This window comes from Acinonyx jubatus, chromosome D3 (genome assembly GCF_027475565.1).
Source record: "Acinonyx jubatus isolate Ajub_Pintada_27869175 chromosome D3, VMU_Ajub_asm_v1.0, whole genome shotgun sequence".
Lineage (NCBI taxonomy): Eukaryota > Metazoa > Chordata > Mammalia > Carnivora > Felidae > Acinonyx > Acinonyx jubatus.
In genome coordinates, this window is record NC_069392.1 from 67,873,289 (window position 1) to 67,897,025 (window position 23,737).

Here is a 23,737-nt window from a genome sequence, read left to right on the forward strand (position 1 = left end):
TTTAGTTTCTATCCACAGAGTCCCACCTGCAGTGCTGAACCCACAGCCCAAAAAGAAGTCCTCATGTGCAGGCACTACCCTTGACCAGCACCTGGTCTAACAGCTGCCTTAGCCTCAGTGACATTAAGCAACACATACTTGATGTTATCCTTTTTTTTTTTTTATTACTATTTTTGAGAGAGAAAGATGGAGGAGACGCAGAGAGGGAGACACAGGCGAACCCACGAACCGTGAGATCATGACCTGAGCCGAAGTCGAACGCCCAACCGACTGAGCCACTCGGGGGCTCCGCTTGGTGTTTTACTCTTAAAGTACTTGCTGCCTCAGGGGAAAAAAAGCCAATCAAGGTGGAAAGCTAGGACAAGCGGCAAGAACACAGAACTGTGACCTGAGAAGAACAGCCCACTTGGAACATGGTTAAGCGGTACCACCACCCTTTTAGAGCTGGAGGAAAAACTAGGAATTCCTGGAGATGAAGTCCCTTTTCTACAGAGTGAGGCAGCGCATTTCCAGAGACTTGCCCAGGGTGCCTTCTACCCAGCGAACCCAGCTGCCTCTGATCTGGACACTCACTTACCCAAAGTCCCAATCAGAGCACTTAGCCTTCGGGTCCCTGATAAACACATCACCCACAGGTCTGGTCTTATTACACCCAGTAAGTCAGATACTCCTTGCTTTTCACAGAGGGCACCCCACAAAAAATCCTGTTCTTTGCTCTCACCTAAATCCTCTCCCTGGGAAAGCTGATAACCCAGCCAGGAGCCTGCTGGATTGCTTATTAACTCAGGCAGAAAGGGAATCCTTTAGAACATGATGTGCCACCTTCTATAATGACCTTACATTGCTCGTGGGACTTATTTTCTAATGAGGCTGCTTTGTAGGATTTAAATGAGACTTTACATGTTCAATGAAAATTAACGCAGATAACTGTACCATTTCCCCAGGCCATTTTTTTTCCTCCTACAGATATTTAAAATCCATCTAGCCAAAACAAACCCGATTACAAATTAGAATGTCAGAGTAGGAACGAACTTCCAAAAGTCAGTAAGGCCACCTTTTCTCCAAAACGAGGTCTGTGGAGCAATAGTTCCAAAGCACACTAATTGGTTTTACCTAACCAGAGGGACGGCACCAGGTGAGACACAGCTGGACTCCTTGGTTAACGTACCCTGAAAGCACCAAGAGACCTATTTTATGCAGCATTTCCTGAACTTAATTGACCAAAGAACCCTTATTTTCTTAAGAAATTGCCCAGGGCTAAGCTTTGGGGGAAAATTCCTTGGGTACCATCATTCTAACCCAATCCCCCTTATTTTTCAGGTGAAGAAAAATGAGGGGAACGGAAGCCCCCCTGGCCCTGGCCCAGAGCTCCTGATCCAGCCAGCGGGGTGGGCACGAAGAGGCCCTGTCTTCTCACTCAGCAGGTGGGGCTGCTGCGGCCACCTCTCCAGGCCAACCCCATTTCTCTCTGCAGCAGCCTGTGCCTGCCCTCCTTCTCCCCCAGACAGAAAGCCACATGTAGCCGCATTAAATGCGTAGGGACCACTTGGCAAGCAACAGGTTCAGAGGTGGAAAGAGTCCAACCTCTTAATCTGACCTGCTTCCAAGAAATTCTTAATTGCTAGGCACAGCACTGCAGCTGGATTCCCTGACACGTACATGGCCTGCTGGCAGCAAACATGACTGCCCAAGGCCTGCTCGCTGGTTCCCTAGCCTCCCTGGCACCTCCCGGGTGAACACAGTGGAGAAAGAACCACGAGTTCTGGAATGGTTTGATCACCGCCTCGGGACAGGTTCCCATCTGCTGCAGCGGGATGTGGCTTGCCCCTCTATTACCCCTTCTGACTGTTGATTAAAGGTGCTAAGTGAGACTGATTTAACATCATGCAATTACATTTAAGCTTAATTAAATGGTGCTAAATCCATTAAAAACAGCCAGCATCATAGGTAGATTAGGTTTTGTGGGCCCATATTGCCAAATTCAAAAAACAAATTGACGCTGGTGTCCAAGTAATTGCATGCTGTTGCCTCTCCAGGGTAACTCTGGCCGACATGGAACACATTTTTATGCTTTGATTAAAAACTACCGAGCAGAAGGCATACTGCGTACGGACAGACAGCCTTTCCAGGAGGCGGCCCACCCCACGCACCTGAGGAATAGACCCAAATCCATCTGAGACAGACGTGCACTAGTGGAGCGCTTCCTGAGCATGTACTGCGTGCCCAGCACTGCGCTAGGCGCTGCCGGGGACATCAGCATGGGGAGGACAGCCTCACACACGGAGACACACGGGCTGGGGACACACGGGCTGGGGCCCAACGTGGCCCTGTCATTAACTGTTATGATCTCTCTGGGCCCTAGTTTTTTCCAACCCTGTTAAGTGACAGGGTTACCCAGAAAGCCCACTCTGGCTCCAACAACAAGGATAACCGGCAAGAACTCAATCACACATGAGCCCCGGGCTAAGGTTGCTCATGTCGGCTGCACTGTGCACATAAGGAAGCAGACTTAGAAGCGTTAACTATCAGTAAGTGGCAGAACCAGGATTTAACCCTGGCAGTCCTGACTCAGAGCTCTCACTCACAATGTGTTCTCCACGCAGCCTCTAATTGGAGGACAATGAAAGAGCAAGTAACTGTGCTCAAAAACCTGACTTCCTGTTAGCTCTAAGAGATAGGTATCCCAGCTTCCACTTGTCAGACTTCCACCTCCCCTCCATAACTGTATCCTCCGTCCACTCTTCTCCAAGTGTAAGCCTCGGTATCCCCACCTTCCTGCAGTGTTTACAGAAACACTCCGGGTGCCAACATGTGTCAAGTTGGAAGAGAGAACAAATCAGACACGGCCTTCGAGTTTAGTCGGGGAAACCGGCATTGATCAAATAGCCAATCAGGCACCTACCAAGTGCTGGGCACCATCCTGGGTGCTAGAGATACAATAATTAAGAAACAGTAGCTGCCTTTGTAGATTGTGGACTCCCTCAAGGGAGAGAGACATGTGGCAAACCACCCCACAGAAAATGCAAAATTGCAACCATGCTAGGCACCATGCAGAACAGGTACAGACGCTGTAGAAATCCATGATGGGGGAGGAGGAGACTGCAGGGGGGAGGGGGGGGGAGGAATGTTGGGAATGTGTGTCACCTTTCCTGTACCTCACCAACCCAAACCAGGAGTTTCTCAAAGCAAACGTTTCTAATATCAGCTGTCCCGGACACCAGGACATACACAGCTGCCCTAAGAAACCAAGGGGCATTTACTGGGGTATGTGAGTGGGTTAGGCACAGACCCCTTAAGTTTTTTTTTTTTTAATGTTTATTCATTTCTGAGGGACAGAATGAGAGAGAGTGCAAGTAGGGAAGGGCAGAGAGAGAGACAGACACAGAATTCGAAGCAGGCTCCAGGCTCTGAGCTGTTGCACAGAGCCAATGAGGGGCTCAAACCCATGAACTGCGAGATCATGACCTGAGCTGAAGTTGGACGCTTAACAGACTGAGCCACCCAGGCACCGACCCCTTATGCCTTCCTCACAAGGAAAAAGACATGGGAGCAAGAGTTCACTGGCCTGAAGGCCTCAGTCTCGGGGAGTGCTTGGCTCACACTGGGGGCCCATTCCCCACACTGCCAAGGCACAGGGCCTCCTTGCATCACCCAGGTGCTCTCACAGCACCATCGCTGCCAACCTCACTGCCCACCCACCCAACATACACACCCCAATGTCACAGTGACACCCCGACGGTCACCTGACACTGCTCAAGCTCCAATGTTCCCTCCTTTCAAACTGAGCCCAGGTGCATGAGCCTCAAAGCTCTCGCTAGGTGGCAGATTCCATGCTAAGGATGGTGGCAGCCTTGATGGGCCCAGGAGACCTCCCACCCCCAAGACCATTTCTCTTTCAGGGAAAACGTATGGGGCAGTGGGGAGGGGATGCCAGATGCCAACTACAGTTCAGGTCTTCCTCTAAGGACAGGGCCAATTTCAACTTCTGATAAGCCCTAACTCCAAGCAAACAGCAGGAAATAAATATTCGTTCAACTGAAAAAGCATCAGGTGTGAGTGGCATGGACACATGCCCACATTTGTATTCTATAGTATTGTCTTCTGTCTTTTCCCAAGATCCAGGTTTCTAAACTCTACATCCTTGGGAACAAGAATTATACTTTGCATCTCCCCAAGACTTAGCCACTAAGGGGCCAAGGAAAGGTCTATAATCAACAGTTGCAGATTCACTTATTAAGAGGAGAGACTAGACTGACCTAAATACCAGAGAGCACACCCCAGCTGCTGTCTCTCTAGGACCACACTGGTACCCACTCCAACACCGCCCAGACATTTTTTTTTATGTAGCACATATCTGGTGCTACATTGGGCACCAGGAAAATAACAGTCACTATGAGCATTCTTGGAGTAATTCACAGTTTATAATACTTTCGCATAGATGTCTCAATATTCTGCATACTGCCAAAATCTTGCTAAGTGTGGTTATCTTTTGTCCGCCCAATTAGATTGTAAGCTCCTTGGAGACAGTCCTTCATCTCCTTCCTGATGTCCAAGCATGATGTCCAACATGATGTCCATGATGTCCATCTCTTTGCTGCATGGACCTTAGTCAGGAGTTCAGAAAGTACTCATGGATTGGTAACACTCTGTAGAATTCCATGGACCTCAGTGTACTTGCAAAAGCAATCCATAAAAAAAAAGTATTTAATAGCCCCTAAATTCCCTCCCCTCGGTGACAGAAATTTGATGGCAACTGATTTGAAAAGGATGTGTTCTTTTAAAAAATTATCAGTAAGGGGCACCTGGGTGGCACAGTCGGTTAAGCGTCCGACTTCAGCCAGGTCACGATCTCGCGGTCCGTGAGTTCGAGCCCCGTGTCGGGCTCTGGGCTGATGGCTCAGAGCCTGGAGCCTGTTTCCGATTCTGTGTTTCCCTCTCTCTCTGCCCCTCCCCCGTTCATGCTCTGTCTCTCTCTGTCCCAAAAATAAATAAAAACGTTGAAAAAAAAATTTAAAAAAATAAATAAAAATAAAAAATAAAAAATTATCAGTAAGAACAGAAGCCATTATTGTTAAGAATGAATAACCTCTGAGTGTCCTCTGAGCGTAAAAACACATTTCAGTTGTATAAAACTGTAAGAGCAGAGTAAATTGTGTATGTTTTATCTTGGGTGCTGGTGTGCAACTTACTGATATACTACAGGAATCACCATCACGCTCAGCCTGAATCTCCACATTTCCAAGGTGCAGGATAGAAGCAATTATCTTAAAAATGCTTATCTGATGGGACTCTCTCACTCCTGAAAAAAAGAAGAATGAATGACACTTAACATCCATGGTAGGATAGAAAGGACATTTTACCCTTTTTTTAAGGACTTAAAAAAATTTTTTTTCCTTGATTTTCCTTCCTGGGCTTCCTAAAATGATCCAGGCTCCTCACCAAGTAATTACCACTCATAGTAACAGCTCAGAGGGCAAAGGGGCTCCCTGGGCTAAAAGGGAAATATCCTCACTCTGATTGTCTTGTTCAAACCAGATGGGTTATGCTACCATTTTAACTTCTCTAAGAGCAAAGGAGAGACAGCAATCACACAGACTCATTTTCGTCTTCATCTCGACCAAATACTTTATGGACGTTTTCATGAGTTTAATAACAATGGCCATTTATCTGTAGTCACTTCTCTCTAAACGCAATATCCAGCAAACATCTGTGTCCCACATCCCAAGTGCCAATGGGGGAGGAAGAGGAGAAACTTCTGGGAGTGCTGTTGTTGGAGCTGGACAGCCAGCTGGCTCTCAGCTGGGGCCGTGCTCCATGCTCCTTCAGTTACAGACACACCGAACCTGCAGCCGCTGTGGCAGCAAACACCTGATGCCGCATTTGAGTACCTAAGTTATCAAAGACATACATGATCTCTTAAAATTTATCTTTAGATTTAAGGCGTTATCATTTATTTTTGAATACAAAATCAGACCTATAAAAAAACAGGATACAGAGTAACAGAACACTAGTCAACCTACCCCAGTTTAAGAAATAATACAGTGGTCTCCCATATTTCTCTCCAGCTGCAATTTTTAAGGCAATACTTTACTCAGGCCAAAAAAAAAAAAAAAAAAGTGACACCAATATAAGTGGACAGTAAAGATGTCACCCACTAGGATTAAAAACCATCCACAAAGTGGACAACCCAAGCATGAACTGGACAAATGGATCCTAGACTTTATTAATGAGAGATGACCATTGCTGTTTAGGCTTCATAGGGGCAGGGGTTTATTTTTTAATTTTTTAATATGAACTTTTAAAATATACAAAGAAATAGCAATATAACGAATCCCTGTTCTTGCCTTGGCACACGGGTGGCTCAGGAACATGAATAATGGAAGTGAACTGATGGCTGTTACACAGACTGCCAGTATTCCCAAAGGTCTACAGAAATGCAGGAGCCATTCAAATATCTAGTTTCATTTAATCTAATTAAGAAACAAAGAGCTCGAGGCCAAAGAATTTACTGTAACTGATTAAGACTGAAGAAAATAAGATAGGTTAAAGGCCGGAGATTGTTACCCCAGACAAGACAGGAGGCTTGTACTAGGCTTTGGATCAGAGCTCAGAGTGTCCTGCTCTCAAGTAAGTCCTCTTGGAAGTACTAGTCAGTTTCCAAAGCCTTCACCACCCTGTCATGGTAGGAATGTAAGTAGTAGATATCAAATGACTATTAAATCCTAACAATAGTTAGGATTCCTGCACTAGTAAACAAAAACCAAACAATAAAACTGAAGGAGTAAAAGGGGTTGGCAACCTATGACCTATAGCCCACAGTGTGTTTTTGTAAATAAAGTTTTATTAGAACAGTCACGCCCATTCATTTACGTTGTGTCTCTGGCCACTTTTACACTACAGCAGCAAAGTTGAATAGCTGCTCCAAAAACCACGTGACTCAAAGGGCCCCAAGTAATATTTATAATCCTGTTTTTAACAAAGTTTGTCAACCCCAGAGTAAAAAAGTAGACAAGTTTATCGAAGAGTAAAGAAGAAAGGCTTATTACAATAGATTTGCAAATGCCTTTTGCTTTGTGAACACAAGTACCCAGGTTTCTTAGAGGCCCTGGAGGGAACCAACTTCTCCCCCGATCAGTGTGTGCCCACTGCTCACAGTAGCAATACAGGGGCAGCCGCCAGGGGCCTCCTCCTGACAAACTGGGCAGAATGTTACCCTGCTGAGCATCAAGTCCCCTCCAAACCGGCTTCCCAGCTGAAGGCTACAATGGTGATGGGGTGTGGGAGAGCTCAGGGGTGCCACTTATCAATTTATTACCTGTTTCAAATCTGTCCCACTTTGTGATACTGGAGCTAGACCCTGTCAACATTTCCCCTTTGCCCATGGTGGAATGTCCAGCTTGGTCAAAGAGCACTGTAGTGACTCAGTGATGCAAGAGCAGCAAGGAGACAGGCCTGTTCTTGGTTCCGGTCCGCTACAGTTATCATTCATCCCGGCAGCACGGCAACCTCCCCAGATGAGCCGCTGCGATGCCTGCAAGCCACAGTCTCCCCATTAGCAGCTGCTTCTGAGACCTTCTGGCTCCACCACACCCTGGGGCACCTGCAGGCTCCCTGTGCAGACCGACCAGCAATGGCCACACCCTCCGGCAAGTTTCTTCACCCCATCTTGTGGTAACCACGGACTGACATCTCAGCCAGGCAACAACAGTTCCTGTACTAGCTGTTCTTCCTTGCCCTAAAGGGAGCAGCGACTCTTTTGCACCTGCTATTTCTGTACCCCTAAAATCCTCTTATACTTTTAATAATCTTTTAATAATCATCAACTGTTGGAATAACCAGTGTGGCTTTTATGTCCCGATTATTTCACGGGTACCAAAGACAAACTGTGTCTACCCACTGGTTATCCAGAGAAGTGAACAGCACTGAGATTTCAGCACATGAAGTCCTGGTTCTACCCATATCGACCTTAGGGCAAGTCCTGGTTGGCCATGTTTTATTTAGACATTGGGTAAGACTTGCCAGATTCCCACCAAAGAACCTAAGAAATGCTGCTCTGGAGTAGTCACATGACTCACAAGCCAAATGTCTACCTCTGTCAGAAGGGGCTGGGGAAAAACACAAGGCCCATCCTGAACAACTTCATGAATTACAGGCTGCTTTGCCAAACTTTGTTTTCTTCTGGCTGCAGGTCCCAGGACTTGACTCAATTTCCCAGTTAAGAAAGGGCAAGGGAGAGGAGTTTTCTCTCACTCTACGGCCCTTTATGCCCATAAAGACACAGAAATCTGGAAGTACAGAAACAGTGACAAAAGAAGTGACACTGTGTTATGAGGGTGCCACCAGACCTTTATATAGTCTGTTTCCAACTCAGATCCCATGACTGAGGTACATGGGTGATTTGGTCCAAAAGACATGCTTTTTCTGCCAGAACACATGGCCTCTAAACCCAGACCACAGCACAGGAGGATGTAGCTCTTTTTCATTTTCCTCCACTGGCTTTGATGGCCTGAGGAAGCGAAAAGGGCTATCTTGCAGTGCCTGAGACAGCAACTCACAATCCCTGATTTTTAAGACATATCAACAAAGCTGTTCTTAAACTTCGGAACCGAGGGTTGGGATGGAGTAAGAGTGGGAGGACATTCACTGAGGGCAAGAGGGTTTCCCTATCGGCTTATGAAGGTTGGCCAAGCGGGACACTGTCAGGCTTTTCTACTCTACACGAAATCAATCCTCTGGGCCTGTTCCCACTCAGAAGCTGCTCACCGAGGAGTGTGAAGGCTTGCCGCGTCTTCTCAAAGTCCTCGGCATCATCGACACCCTCGATACACGTGTCTCTTCCCTGTGAGGTATAGAAGAAGTCCTCCGCGCATGCTGTGGGAGGAGAGGAGGAAAGGCATCCCGGTTTACCCATGATCACTACCCAAGAGGATGTCTACTCATCCCAGGTGAAGTTTTACTCCCAGCCGCATGTGGAACCATTTAAGGTATCACCTTTATTGACAATGGCAAATGGAGAGAAAACTGGATAAGGAAACACAGAACGTTACACCATGCTGACCGAACGCACTGTCGTGTTTGTATAAAACCAGCATGTGAAAAACAGTGAATGAGATAGTCACAGGTAGTTCAATTTACAGGATTCACCGGGTTTTTTACTCAGTTGTTCTACCAAGCTGGGCACCCGAGTTCTTCAGACAGGTGAACAGAAGCGAGTTGAGACCCTTGTTTTGTGTTTTGCTCTCACCTCCAGTTCAATTCCTCCTCAGTCAGGCCTCTGATAACAGCCTGGGGGACAAGTGGCAAGGAGGGGTCTCAGTTCTGCCTTAGGAGTCAGAGCCAACCCCAGAAGGGGGGCAAAAATGCAACAAGCCCTGGGTAGTAGCTGCACAATAGACTGGGAAGTCGGCATTTAGGGTAACAAGAGCACCTCGTCAGAATTCAGAAAATCACATTTTCCAGAAAATACAGTACCTTTGTGGAATACCATCCTGACCAGTGTTTAGAATTTCTAAATGTACGTTTGACAAGATGCCAAAGCTGGACACTGGCTGGTGTTCCTCTTCTCCTGTAAAGACCCAATTACTTCACCTTGATCTGAGTTCGTACCGTTTGAGCACGCATCAGTTAAACATGCATAGAGTCCATTTCATTGTGATTCCCGGTCCTCCCTCAACACCTTGATCTGCCCGTTTGATCCCTTAAGAATTTCTTGAGTCTCTTTCCTTGCTCCCCCTGTCATCGCCGGGGTCTGACCTTCAGCACCTGCTGTCTGGGTACTGTTGCCAAAGACTAACCCAGTCTCCTTCCTTCTCCTGTCGAGTCCACTTTCAAATTGCTGGTAACTCTGATCACACTGCAACCCTATCTAAAGCCCTTTAGAGACCCCCTCCCTACCCCTATGCCCCCAAGACAGGGGTCAAGCACCCTGAAAGGACCTCAAGGGTCTTTTGTGAAGCAGCTGCAGGTTCCTCCTCCTCCCCCTCCGGACTCAGGGCTGCCTCCACATCTCTGGTCTCAGATCCACCGGCTTCCTCACTGTCATTCCTCAGCTCTACTCTCGGTCCAGGCCCACAGGGGCCCTGCCTACCTCTCCTTTCTGGTCTCTTCCATTCCCCACCTTGCACCCTCTGCTCCAAGCCACACTCGTTGGGTAAGTGCACATTGCCAGGCCCAGCGAGGAAGTGGCAGAAGCCAGACCCAAGCCCCGCCCACACAGCCTGAGCCAGGACCCGCACTGCCCACAGGGATGGGGCGCCGAGTATCAGTCATAGCTTATGACAGAAGGCTTCCTGGGGGAGTAGCCCAAACACACTTTGAGGACTAGAGCTGGGAGAGGAAGGACTTGAGCCCCGGGCTCACTGACAGCCACAGCAAAGGCGAACTGTTAGGAAGGAAGGTCTCTTTGGAAGGTGCCAAACTCACCTCTCTTATATCTAATCACCCCACAAGCTCTAGCACAGGACACAATAGTTTCCAAGGCTTATGAAAAGCATCCGTTCATTTTTCCTTTTCACTCACCTTTCAAAGTACCTCCTTTGATGATTTTGGCAGGGCCCACATGAAGATGATTGCACATATTTATTCCTATTTTTCAGACAGGCAAACTGAGGGACATAAGGCTTGAAGGGATCACTCAGACTCACCCAGACTTTGGCCAGGCCTGGGAGAGCCCACTACTTGGTCACCCGATTGTGGAGAGGGTTGTTTATGACATGGTTTTGTCCTAAACACAACCTAACTCGTTGTCAAAAGTTATCAGTGTCAGTTTTCTGACACACCAGAAAAACAGGCACCGGAGACTCCAAAGGAAGGCACCAGACCTCTCTGCTGGAGGAAAGGAGGCATTTTCAGCATCTACCAAGACCCTTCATGGTCAACAACCAGGGCCTACGACCTGATGTTCTGAGTCAGACCCCCCCACCTTCCCTGCTGCCAGTTCCCAAACTCAGGCCCACCAGGGGAACCTCCTCTGGCTCAGGCTCATCACTGTAGGGGTCCCCTGGGTCAGTCACAGCTCACTCTACTAAATGATTTGAATCCAATCAAAATTATCAGCTTTTAGGTTTGCAATCGCCTGTGTCCCCATCACACTCCAGACCCTTGTAAGAGACATCCCAACAGCAGAAGGTTCTCTGACATCTGCTTAGCCACCTTGGGTCCTGGCTCTCCTTTCCAGCCTATGAAGTCATCACTGACCATCTCACCTGAGCAACGTCTCATCCTCCAGTTTGGCTCTCTCTTTACTCAGCATTTCTAAGGAGAAATATACCACAAAGCCCCCTAGTAACTGGCTCAACAGGCAGATGCCGGGTCAGACAGTGTTTAGACCACTGAGGAAGTGTGAGCCCAGTGATTAGAGCAGCGGACCGACCATCAGGGGCCATGACCGAGGGCTAGCACTTCACCTGGGAGGCTATGTTCTAACTGTTCAAGAGAGGCTTTTTATAAAACTATCGATAGAAGTGGAAATGAATTTATTCCTCATTACCTAAGGGCTATATTTAAGGAAATATAAGCCCATTATACCTCTTTTTTACCATCATTTATTCACACTGCAGACACTTATTGGAGTACTTTTCTTTAAATCTCATCCTGAGGTCATTTTAATGCAACAGGCCACCAACAATAGGGTAGGGCAGAGGGAAATACAGACGACTGGCTGCAAATCTCCCCTGTGCTCAGACAAATGCACAAAACTCTTGCTGGGCCAAGAGTCTTGCAGAGACATCTGTATACTTGAGTAGCATGTTTTAGGTGAAGAAAAGGGAAAAGGAGGCAAGGCAGTCTAAATATCCACTAGGAACCACTGGCCAGTCCCTCATTTACTTCAGGTTTCCAGCCACTCAGCCAGTGTTATCAGCGGAACTAAATGCCAAGCTTCAGAGCTCACAGCCAATGCACCCACGAGGCCGAACACGGCCGCACCCCTGAGCACAAGAGCTCAACACCTCTCAGCTTCGTTCCAGATGTTCTTGGAGGGCACACATAGGTAGAACAGTGCAAGAAATGGATCGAATTGGGTAGTTTTCAACTGCTCCAGTCAGAGGCCCAAGGAAGAGGCCAAGAGAAAGAATATGGAAAAGCTATTTTTTGTTTAATTCAGTGCACTTGCATAAGTGCAAAAAAAAATTAGGATTTTTTTTCCTATTTCCTTAAAGTTACATTTGGGATACAATGGTCCAAATACAAAGGATCTCGCCAGAACTTGTTTATTTTTCTACAAAAATGACATTTTTTTTTAAATTTTTTTTTTTAATGTTTATTTATTTTTGAGACAGAGACAGAGCATGAACGGGGGAGGGTCAGAGAGAGGGAGACACAGAATCTGAAACAGGCTCCAGGCTCTGAGCTGTCAGCACAGAGCCCGACGCGGGGCTTGAACTCACGGACCGCGAGATCATGACCTGAGCCGAAGTCGACGGCTTAACAGACTGAGCCACCCAGGCGCCCCCAAAAATGACCTTTAAAAAAGTTTTGATCCCCTGCAGGCTGGCTCTGAGAAGTTTAGCTGGGCTCATGTCCCCACTTTGGGAAGGAAAGAGGTGGGGGGACAAAAGCCCTTAGCGTGGCCTACATTCCTGGTCACTTGTGGCCATAAGCCAACATCAGAGCCCAAGGTGCCAGCTCAGGGAGGTGCTCATCAAACAAGGCTTGTACCGGTCCCTCCTTGTCCTCAAGGAGTTGATAGCTTCAGTGGGGGAGATTCAGATTTGTAAACACTGACTAGAGTATAGCAGAAGGCCAGCATAATATATGCCATCCTGGGCTTCCCACTTTGGTTCTCAATTTACTTCCCTGGGGAACCTTCTGATGTATCTCCGCTCCGCTTCACTCAGCATACCCTTCTCTCTCTGCACTATAACTGACTGTAAGCTAAGCAAGGGCAGGGCCCACGATGGTTATGCTCAGCACTACACCCACAGTACCTACCATCACCTTCGTAGGGTTCGATGAACAAACGAAGGACCCAAGGCTAAACTGCATGCCCAGGTACCAAGTGCTGTAGGAAGTCATAAGTGAAGCAGAGAGTTAAGAGCACAGACTGAGGTTTGAACCACTTGGTGTGCTTTAGTTACTAGGAGCACAGGCTGGAGCTGTCAGAGGGGGATCTGGTGTTGGGCCCTCAAGACAGCTAGGATTTGGGTCACGAACAGCAAAGCCCCAGCAGTCTATTTCTCTCACAGTTGCACAAAGACCAACCGGCCTCTGTCTAGACACCCAGCTCGTTGTCACGCCAGCTGCTACTATTGAACCTGCCCTCACCTAAAAGACACCCAAGAGACCAGAGACAGGTCACCTGGCACACACAGGATGCTGCACGGCCCCCGGGCTTGCCTACGTCACACGCATCTGTCAGGAGATGGCTTTGAGGACTCCAGCCCGGAGTCCATCAATATTCCTTACAAAGTCCCAGGGCTTGGAAGGGGGAAAGCCCCAGGCCCCAAGCCGAGGCCCTCCGTTGGTGGCATCTCGAACTAAAGCCTGCTCACGCCTCTTGCTTTGCCCTAGCTCCATGTCAACAGCCTCCAGGCAAACTAAACTTGCCGACAGGCTGCGGCACACAGTGTTAGCAGACAACTGAAAGGTTGTCTTTTTATCTCATGGCAACAGCCAGGTGACTCAGTGGAGAGGCGCTTTTAGTCACTCCGTGTCGCCCTGCGACACTCCCGTGCGTGGGTGCCACAGCGCCCCACCTGCTCAGAAGAAACCAGAGTCGCCGCAGCCCAACACCATCATATCCTGTGCCATCCAGCCGTCCATCTTCATCCTGCTCCGGCCTCTCCCTCCCTCCTTTTCTTCATCTCCATCCTTGAAAGGGACCTAAAACTCACTAGCTCAATTACACGATGTGCCTTAGCTAAATCTCTAGATCCTCACGGTGGGGACACACTTTTTGCAAAGTTTAAAGTGGAAACGTTTTTCAAAACAATGCATGGAAAGTATTTTGCGTTCTGCAAAATACTGTTCTGCCCCCTGCCTCTGATCCTCTCAAATGTTTTCTGTGGCAGGCAACCTGGGTGCAATTAGCCCAATTTTATGGATCGAGTACTGATGCTCAACGAGGTCTGGGGAGAAGTGCCCACGTAGAGGCAGAGCTGGGACAAGAACCCACAACGGAGGGCTTTGAGCAGAGCACCCTTCCTCCAGTCCGCGCCTCTAGATGTAGCACCTGGTGCTGCAGCAGCCCACCCGAGGACAGACACACGCACATTACGTACTCAGTGCAAGCTCCTTAAATTCCGGGAGACTGGCAGCAGCACAGAGCTGGTAAAAGATGTGGTAATTCCGCTCGTCATCTGCCTGAAGGAGGGAAAAAGTTTAACAGGTTTAGGGCAGTGACCCCCAAGATCGTCCCCTCACTTGTTCTAATCCCAGGGTCCGGCGGTCCCATGACAGAGGTCAGGACTTCTGCTCAGGTTTTCCTCCACACCCTCTGCCACCTTCACTTCCCACCCCCGGACTTCTCTTTCACTATTATGGGGCCTTCTTCAAGCTTCAAGATTTTTACCTCTAGTGTATTTTTTCTCCCACATAGAACATCACTGCTCTTTCGCAAATAGTGGAATGGTCAGACAACACACACTTGCTCAGATATCCGTGTTGCCTGGCTCATGTTGCACAGATCGTAACTTGCCTGCAGTAGACTCCCATTCTCCCCTGGGAGGCTTGGGACTAAGTCAGAGCTATGCCCTTGCCCATCATGACAGGCTGGGGCAGTCACATCAAGTCCAAGACGGAGACAGGACTTAGAGCAGACACTCAGGCTACACCTGCATTAAGTTGGCAGAGTGGTGGCAGTGGGGGGAGCTTCAGGAGGCCTGAGCAAAGGAATAAGGAGGTTCAAGGAGTGTTCAGAGAAGAGTCTGGACAGAGTCACAGCCAGATCAGACCTGTACCCAGTATAGTAGGCTGTTTACTTTGCTGCAGTGAGATAAGGATATGGGGCTATTGAACCAAAATTTGGGAGGTGGAGAGAAAGCCTGAACAAAGGGAAAAAATTAGTTAAAAAAAATCATGTAGACAGGCATCTCTGAAAAACAGCTGAGGCTGTTTTGGATGTCCCCTCTGCCGAGGGTCAGGGTGGGAAGAGGGTGTGGCTGGCTCAGACCAGGACACGCACCATCCCAGTTCAAGTATGGGACCATTGAAAGGGGGCTGGAGGAGGACAGTTTTTGGGCTAGGTGCATGTCCAAGTAGTGTTTTTTGCGTTTTTAAAAATATAACCTACAAAGTCAGGTTCCTGGGGAGCGCTGAAGCCCAGAGACCCCATACAACAATCCTCTAATCCTAAGATTACAACCCACAAAGAACAGGACCATCTTATTCTTCACCTGTCTCTGGTATCTAGCATATAACAGGCACTCATTAGGTTTGTTGACTGAAACTGAAAACAATACCCACTTCAAAACAATACTGGGTAGACGACCATAGTATTCGAACAAACCCTTTTTGATGAAAGGAAAGAAAACCACAAGAACAAGCGTATCCAATTCCACTTCCAAAAGAGGAGGTGCTCTCTGGGCACAGGAGGCAGATGAGGGGGCAAGTAAACGCCATTCATGGGAGAAAGTACAAAGAAGCCCACATCCCACCACTCACCTGAAAGACCACTCTGGACTTCTCCAACAGGTAGGTCCTCATGTTGGCCCCAATGATGTGGTACCTTTTATCAAAGCCAATCTGAATGTACTTCCCAAAACGGCTGCTGTTGTCATTGCGAGTGGTTTTAGCATTTCCAATGGCCTGCACAGAACAAACAGAAGGAATGCAAAACCAGGAAAGCTTTCTTGACCTCAAGGTTGTAGGTCTATGGCAGCATCTCCCTCCCCCCCCCCCCCCCATTTCCTTACAGGGCTTCCCCTACCATTGGGATGACAATGAGCTGAGCTAAAAACAAAAGTTCATTTCCTGCCTCCTTTACTCCTAAGAATGGCCAGTGAGAGTAAGGACTGGATTGGTGAACTCTGTCAAGTTATCCTACCTGGAATGTGCATATGATGGCTACATGAAGGAAAGGTCTAGAGAATCACCGAGAGCACCATTCTGAGCACTACTTGAGCTATTAAACCAAAGCCAGTATCCAAGAGCTCTGAATTGTTTTGAGACACACAAACCTTAGTGTGCTCTGATCAGACCTCCATGACAAAGCAGTCAAATGTCATTGCAAACTGATAAACTGTATTTCCAAGAAAGAGACCAAAGATCAACCAACGTCTCTGCACCTCATCACTAGATCAAATCAGGAAGACATCACCCTCTTGGTACCATTTCTTATGCAGTTGTAGGGGCACCATTCAAAACAGCAGACATTTATTTACATTTAATGTTTGTTTATTTATTGTGAGAAAGAGAGCTATCCCAAGCAGGCTCCACACTGTCAGCATGGAGCCCAATGCAGGGCTCGAACCCACAAACTGTGAGATCATGACCTGAGCCGAAACCAAGAGTTGGATGCTTAACCAATTGAGCCACCCAGATGCCCCTAGAGGATAATTTAAAAGGTGAGCAGCTAAATAACCTGGCATGATTATTCACTTTCTATAAAACATCACATTGCTAATAAATTGGTAATGAATATATTAATATTTTAGTCCCTCTCACATGTTTACATTCTTACATGGTTGAAAAATATCCACTATACGTTTTCAGTTGTCGAGAAAATTTGTGGTACACAGGTTGAAAAAAATGTAAAATCCCATTCTACCCTCTACCCCTTTCTCAGCCAAATCCAAGTTACCAAACTACCGGGATCTCTGGACATCCTAAAACTACACAAGGCTTAGCTGGCATCTGTTATTAACAAGGCAAACAACACAGCTGAAAGCAAATCACTGTGTAAAAGATTACAATAAGAGGGGCACCTGGGTGGCTCAGTCAGTTGAGCATCCAACTCTGGCTCAGGTCATGACCGCAGAGTTCATGGGTTCGAGCCCAGTGTAGGGCTCTGTGCTGACAGCTCGGAGCCTAAAGCCTGCTTTGGATTCTGTGTCTCCCTCTCTCTCTACCCCACCCTCCCCACTCTTGCTCCATCTCTCAAAAATAAACATTAAAAAATTTTTAAAAGATCACATTAATAAATGCTCATGGAAACGTTCCATTCCTATTTTTGAGGTGAGCAAGTGAGACCTTCAGGCACGCAACCATTCACTCACAGAAATCAAAGAGCCTAGCTTGCACTAAGGAAGCTATTCAGTCCAAGAGTGCCTGCACCCTACATATCCAATTCACCATCCAAGTACACCGAGTGTTCTGTCCCAAATGTGCACCAATAATCCAGCCTCAATTTAATCAAGTCTCTGAATTTTACTGCCCTTTTACAGGAAACATAGGGGAGAAAGGGAACATATTACCAACATCATGAGGATACAATTAGCAAAGTCCAGTTTGTGGAAAATTCCAAAAGATAACCTTGTTTCCATAAATATGTTTCAATTTCAAAATGTCAAAATATTCAAATTCCATGATTTGCAAAGCAGCAACAAGAGCCTCTGCCCTACTTGAGACCACCCCCTGTAACGGCCTAGGGAGTGCTTGCCCAGGGCCTAACGATCATCATCAAAAGATCCTTCTCACCTCACGAGGGCGGTTTTGAGAAATGATACACCCGTAAGTACTTTCAAAAGTATGTAACATCAACCACAAAAAGGTTATTTATTACCGCCAACCCATAAACTCAACCTAGGTAGGAAGGACTCCCAACTTGTGTGTAAAGGTCTCACTTGATTTTTGTGGCTAGATTTTTCTGGTTATCCCGACTCGGGAAACGTCTTGAGGCATAAGGAAAACAAGTCCAGTTATCATAGATAACAGAAAAACAGGTTTTAACCTCGAGTCTCACAGACCAAAAACAACAAAAAAAAAAAAGCAAAAATGATGCAAGTGGTTAAAACCTGGAAAATGAGCCATGCTACAGCAGGAAATTCTCTGACACACACACACACAAAACACAAAACCCATGTGACCAATAAACCTAAGAAAAGACAACCTCAGCGGTCATCAAAGAACTGTAGATTAAAACAGCAGCCCAGAGGGGCCACAGCAAAGAACTCTGACATTACAGAATGAGGAGGGTGTAAGGACAAAGGAACTCTCCTATGTTGCCGGCTCACATGGAAACAGGAACAACCATCCTGAAAAGTAACTGGACCTATCTAGTAAAACTGAATATACACACACCTAACAGGCAACTCTATCTTTGAGTAGCACCTGGAAAAATACCCAAGTGTACACGTGGGTAAGCACAAGAATGTTCTAGGCAGGTTGTATTTAACAAAAAAAGAAATCCATCCTAAATGCACACGAGTAGGGGAACAGATAAACACAATGGGACACTATAAAGCTAGTAAAAGTAAGCTAGAGCATGATTCATGGATAAATTTAAAAGATGTTGAGTGGAAAAAGTTGCAAAAATGACAGAATACACTACCATTCACATAGGACATAAGAGGACCACCTTCTTCATTGTTTATGCATATGCAAATATGTAGTGAGACCAAATGGCCCGGAATAACTTCAGTAGGATTAGGATTATACAATATGAGAGACATACTCATAGTGTGGAAGCACAGGGAAGGGAGCTATTAGCCATTCCCAGTACAAGTGGAATGGCTTTAAGGAGTGTAAGTTGAGGGTCTTCAAGGGTGAGTAGAATCTGATAGCAGGGAGGGGGTTCTAGTGATGGATATGGTGTGGGCAAAGGGACAGGGCACCTGAGAGTGTGGGATGGCCAGAGTGTGTTGACACGAGACAAGAGCGAAGTTATTTTGGGTGCAGACTCTCATATGAATAGGTTAATAGTTGTAGGCCTTGTTTCTTGAGCTTAAAAAAAGTCAAATCCCCCAAATTACATAGTAAGTGGTCTTAGTTTATATTGTGTGTGCTCATTGTACCCCTCGCCCCCCTTCCTCCCAGGATGGGGGAGCCTCTGGCCCCTGGACTTGTGTGCATGCAGACTCTGGTCATCCCAAGAAGCTACATGATGCATCTGGTCTGGACTTGGTTCTGTCCCTGCTCTAACAGTCTCCTGATTACCAATATCCTTTTAATCAGTGCAGACTTGTGAGCAAATCGCTGCCGGGATGCTGGCAAGCTCTTACATAGAGTGGGGGCAGAGAGCTCTGGCGCGGAGAGTAAATCATCCCAATCCACCCTCGAGTCGCCTTTAATTCAAACAACTGCCACTTAGCACAGCTGGCTGGGGATTCCACCGTCTCAGATTGTCCTCAACTCTGTCTCCCCAGGAGGCAGCTGCAGTTGCCAGGGTGCAGAAATAATGAGATGATCGAGGAGCATAACTGATTGCTCAGCCAGGAGGTGCCGTCCTGAGCTGGGACAGGGGCAGAGTCGTCAGTCATCAGCTGTCTCCTGATTAGGACAAACTTGTGTTGCCTATAACCCTCGGAGGAGCCACAAAGCTGACTGGGCTTCCTGACACAAGGACCCAGCTAGACTCCAAAGTCATGAAAAGTTAGGTTTTAGCACCGTAGAAGCTGCTTTCTCTGCTCAACAACACTTCCTAACCCACCCAGAGTTCTTTCCCAGCTGGGACTCTTCCTTTCCACATTTATAGCCAAGATTTCTCTCAAATGTAACACTTAAAGGTCAAGGGACAGTCTCTAAGATGACCACGTTCTGTAGTTTGACAGACTGAGCCCTAAGGAATTGCCCAGATGGTTTCCAAAGTACCAATTTGCACAAGGCAGAAATTTAACATTGCGCATCCAAACCACTGTAGCATTTAGTTATGTGACATCGTGCATGAGGAGGCTGCTTTGTGTGTACATTCCCCTTTAGACTTTAGCAAGTGAACCACATTGTGTGTTTTGGGGAGTGTGTGTTGTTCTCACATTTCTCCCATGCCAAGGTACCCTGAATCCCCAGCAATGCACCAGCCCATTCAGGACATAATAGATATTGAAATGTTAGATCTTTTTAGATTACTATAATTTAAAAAAACATTCCCCAAATAGGAACTCTGATGCCTGCATGCTACTGTCCAGTGGCATTATTCACACTGGCCAAAAGGTGAAAACCCAATGATTCATCAACAGAGGAATGAATTAACAAAATACAGCATACCCACACAGCAAAATGTCATCCAACCATAAAAAGCAAAGACATACTCCTACATTCTACAACATGGATATACTTGGAAAACATTAGGTGAAATAGGTCAGACACAAAAGAACAAATGTTGTGTGATTCCACTTATAAGAAGTACCTAAAACAGGCAAATTCATAGACACAGAAAGTAGAATAGAGGTTACTAGGGTCTGGGGGCTGGAAAGCAGAACAGGGAGTTGTTCTTTAACAAGTACAAATTGGGATGATGAAAAAGCTCCGGAAATGGATGATGGTAACAGTTGCATAACACTGTGCATGTCCTTAATTCAATTGTTCATGTAAAATAATTGAAATGGTATATTTTATGTATGTTTAACTACCATAAAACAAGTTTAAAAAATCTTGTCTTGAACATGTTTAATGTGGTGATCTACCTTCATTAAATTATCATCTCGACTAAAATTACTTTGTTCAGTCACCAGAGAGAACTTCCCTTCTCTGTTTTGCCTAGAAGAACTATATACTGCTTCCAAAAGAGGCAGCATTCTGTAGCTCTGAAAACTTATTACCTTAAAAATGCACTGAGGTTTGAAACTCAGGGGCAAAAGAAAGGCCGAAAGCCTGGTTTCACTCCCATTTGAGATGAAACATGATGTTAACTGTAGATTACAATCTTAGCTGCCTCAATTCATAGGTGCACAGATGGATGGTCCAGGGTAGGCCGAAGCCATGGTCCACCACATTCTGAATGGAAGCCATGGCCAGGCCACCATCTTGGGCTTAGAATAAATGCTATGAGCAAACAGGCTATCAACAAGTTGAATGTCCAACAGTATTAGTATGTTTGCAGCCAATAAGGCAGTTCATAAAAAAGCTCAATGATATGGGGGATAAGGTTTATGACTGCAATACTCAGTGAAACAACTGAAAGGAAACAGACCCAAATGTTGAACAATCCTCAGCAAGCTGTAGGGTTAGGCAGGGACTTATTTCCTTTTACTCGTCCATATTTTCCAATGAGCCCTTACCTTTTTCATAGACCAATGGTTCTCAAACTGTGGTACTCAGACCATCAGAATCATCATCACCTAAGAACTTAATAGAAAGGCAAGTTTTGGGACCCCTACCCCAGACCTTCTGAATCAGAAACACTGTGGGTGAACCCAGCAATCTCATTTAACAAACCCTCCAGGTGATTCTGATGCAGTCATGTTTAAGAACCATTGTAACATGGGGCGCCTGGGTGACTCAGTCGGTTAAGCGGCCGACTTCGGCTCAGGTCATGATCTCGCGGTCCGCGAGTTCGAGCCCCGCATCGGGCTCTGTGCTGACAGCTCAGAGCCTGGAGTCTGTTTCGGATTCTGTGTCTCCCTCTTTCTCTGACCCCCCCCAGTTCATGCTCTCTCTGTCTCAAAAATAAATAAAAATGTTGAAAGGAAAAAAAAATTTAAAAAAAAAGAACCATTGTAACAGAATAAAAGTTTTCCTGTTTACATCTGTTTAATAAAAATGCCTCCAACTGTATTGACCATTTCCCAATCCATATAAGAATAGTATGGAAACTGGCTTTTGTTGAATTGTTAATGAATATATTGTGTCCTGTCAGTAGATAGAGAATGCAAGTTCTACAAGATAATCCAACTGTGTAGTCAGGAGACTATGCCTGTAAAAGCCACGAATTCCTATGAACTGAGACTCAGAATTTATTCCAGCACTTGGTAAAGGAAGAGGCGGGGGGGGGGGGGAGAGGGGATCTGGGAAGGTCCAGGCAGGTTCTTGTTTCCTCCAGCTCCAAAAGAATCTGAGAGACCAATCATCTTGGTGACTTGGCTCTTAATCGATGGGGCTCAAGGCACTGCAGAGAAATCTGATGCTATTTTGGCAGCTTTCAGTCTCAAATGAATTTTTCCTAAAACAAAGGAGCTGCCCCATACTGGCAGGGGGCCGATTCCTACCAGACTGTAACCTAGACGATAACCAAGAGCTTCCATTTCAGAGGCAGGAAACCAAAGCTGGCCAGAGACCGCGTGCCCATTTAGATCTACTTTATCAGAATTAAGTTTTTATGGAGGAAAGAAAGAGAGAAATGGAGCTGTGACCCTAAAACATGATGAGTTACAGCAGGATCTAAGTTTTAGCAAATCTCTCTGGCCTTGTACTGACTGCTCTGAGGCTGGGGGTGAGGAGTCAAGATCCAGACAGAACCCAAGCTTGCCAGTTCATGCCATAATTGGTAACTGTTTTCTGAGGATCAATAGATTCTGTGTCACCACATAGCTTTTGGTCCCACCCTTCCCCTCAACCCCCAAATAAAATAAAATGTCCAAATGTTTTTAGGAGAAAAAAGGAATCTTCTACATAGTCCTCCCACCCCTGCCCAAGCAAATTGCCCTCCTGATCCAGCAGGCCTTCAAGCATTGGATGGTTCAGGTGAAATGCAGATTTGCTAACACATGATGGCAGGAGGGGAGGGGACCAGCAGCAGAGGGGAAGGTAGAAATGGAGGGACATTCACTAGAGCATCCAGCGGAGTCAAGGGACAAGGACGACAGGAAAAGGACACTCCACTCTATACTAGGGACTTGAAAGGCACTACCAGGTTAGAGTACTCCCAATTCCGTGGTCTTAGGGGCACCTTTGGAATTTTTTCCTCAGTTGTAGACAATGGACTCTCAGGGGAAGCACGAATGTGGGCACATGCACCGCTTTCTAAGGATTCTTGTGGGCAACCACATAAGGCTGGACACCCAGCAGTCTTGCTGCCAGAGGAAGCAACTCCAGCCAGAAAAGCCAAATACATTTGGAAAGGCTTTACCTCCATGATGGGACTGGATGCCAGGACCTTCTCTTCAATGTTGGTGTCACTGGCTGAGCCACCAACCGTGGCAAAATAGCGCATGGCGTACTTGGCTGACACAGTCTTGCCGGCTCCAGACTCCCCGCTCACTATGATGGACTGGTTCTTCTCATCTCTGGAAGGAAAGATCTCTGGTCACTTACTTGCTGTGGATAAACTGTTGCCTTCCAGGGGCTCTGTTGACAAGGGCCCGAGCCCAAGAGAATCTTGCCTTCTTTTAAGGATAACAATGAAGAACATTGCTAAAACAGTCTGCCCTCCCTCGGAGGCTTCCACAAGATCCACAAACAGGAGAAGGAAGAGTTCAGCAAAGGGCTTACAAATAGCAAATACCCTTCCTAAGGGCCCTGAAGAAGGGAGGCACAGCCAGCCGGTCATGCTTTCACTTCCTCTCTGGATGCAGCACACCCTAAAACATTTCTCTATGTACATACACACGCTCCTGCACACACACACCCCGAGAATTTACATATATGCCTTTTCAGGTATACAGTCTCACCTTTTGATTCTCTAACATGCTCATCTTGTGCCACTGCAAATGTAATTTTTCAAAAACAAGAGTCTTTGAGTGTTTGAGCCGGAAGATATGGTTTTGAATTTCTTACTCATACGTATGTATCATAAAAGCCATGCTATTAACCACCAGACTGATCTTGCTCCAAGTTTATCAGAAATGAGATGAAACAGCTATCAATTGCAGTCAGAGGGATTTCAGTAAGACCAAATGGAAAGGGGAAAGAAGATACTCTCCCTCAGATGTAAATGCATCTATATTTATCCCTTTAAAACAGATAGCAGAATGAGTGACAAGTAATG

General features: G+C 46.5%; 1 protein-coding gene across 1 annotated transcript in view; it reads right to left on the bottom strand.

The window, feature by feature from the left end:
* MYO5B (myosin VB) overlaps positions 1–23,737 on the bottom strand; it is a 230,963-nt gene that overhangs the window by 123,324 nt on the left and 83,902 nt on the right. The window contains exons 5-9 of the mRNA XM_053205589.1: positions 22,880–23,036; positions 15,601–15,744; positions 14,220–14,301; positions 8,764–8,871; positions 5,190–5,299 (exon numbers count right to left, since the gene is read on the bottom strand). Of these exons, the coding sequence (XP_053061564.1) occupies positions 5,190–5,299; positions 8,764–8,871; positions 14,220–14,301; positions 15,601–15,744; positions 22,880–23,036 (601 nt within the window). The remainder of the gene's footprint in view (positions 1–5,189; positions 5,300–8,763; positions 8,872–14,219; positions 14,302–15,600; positions 15,745–22,879; positions 23,037–23,737) is intronic.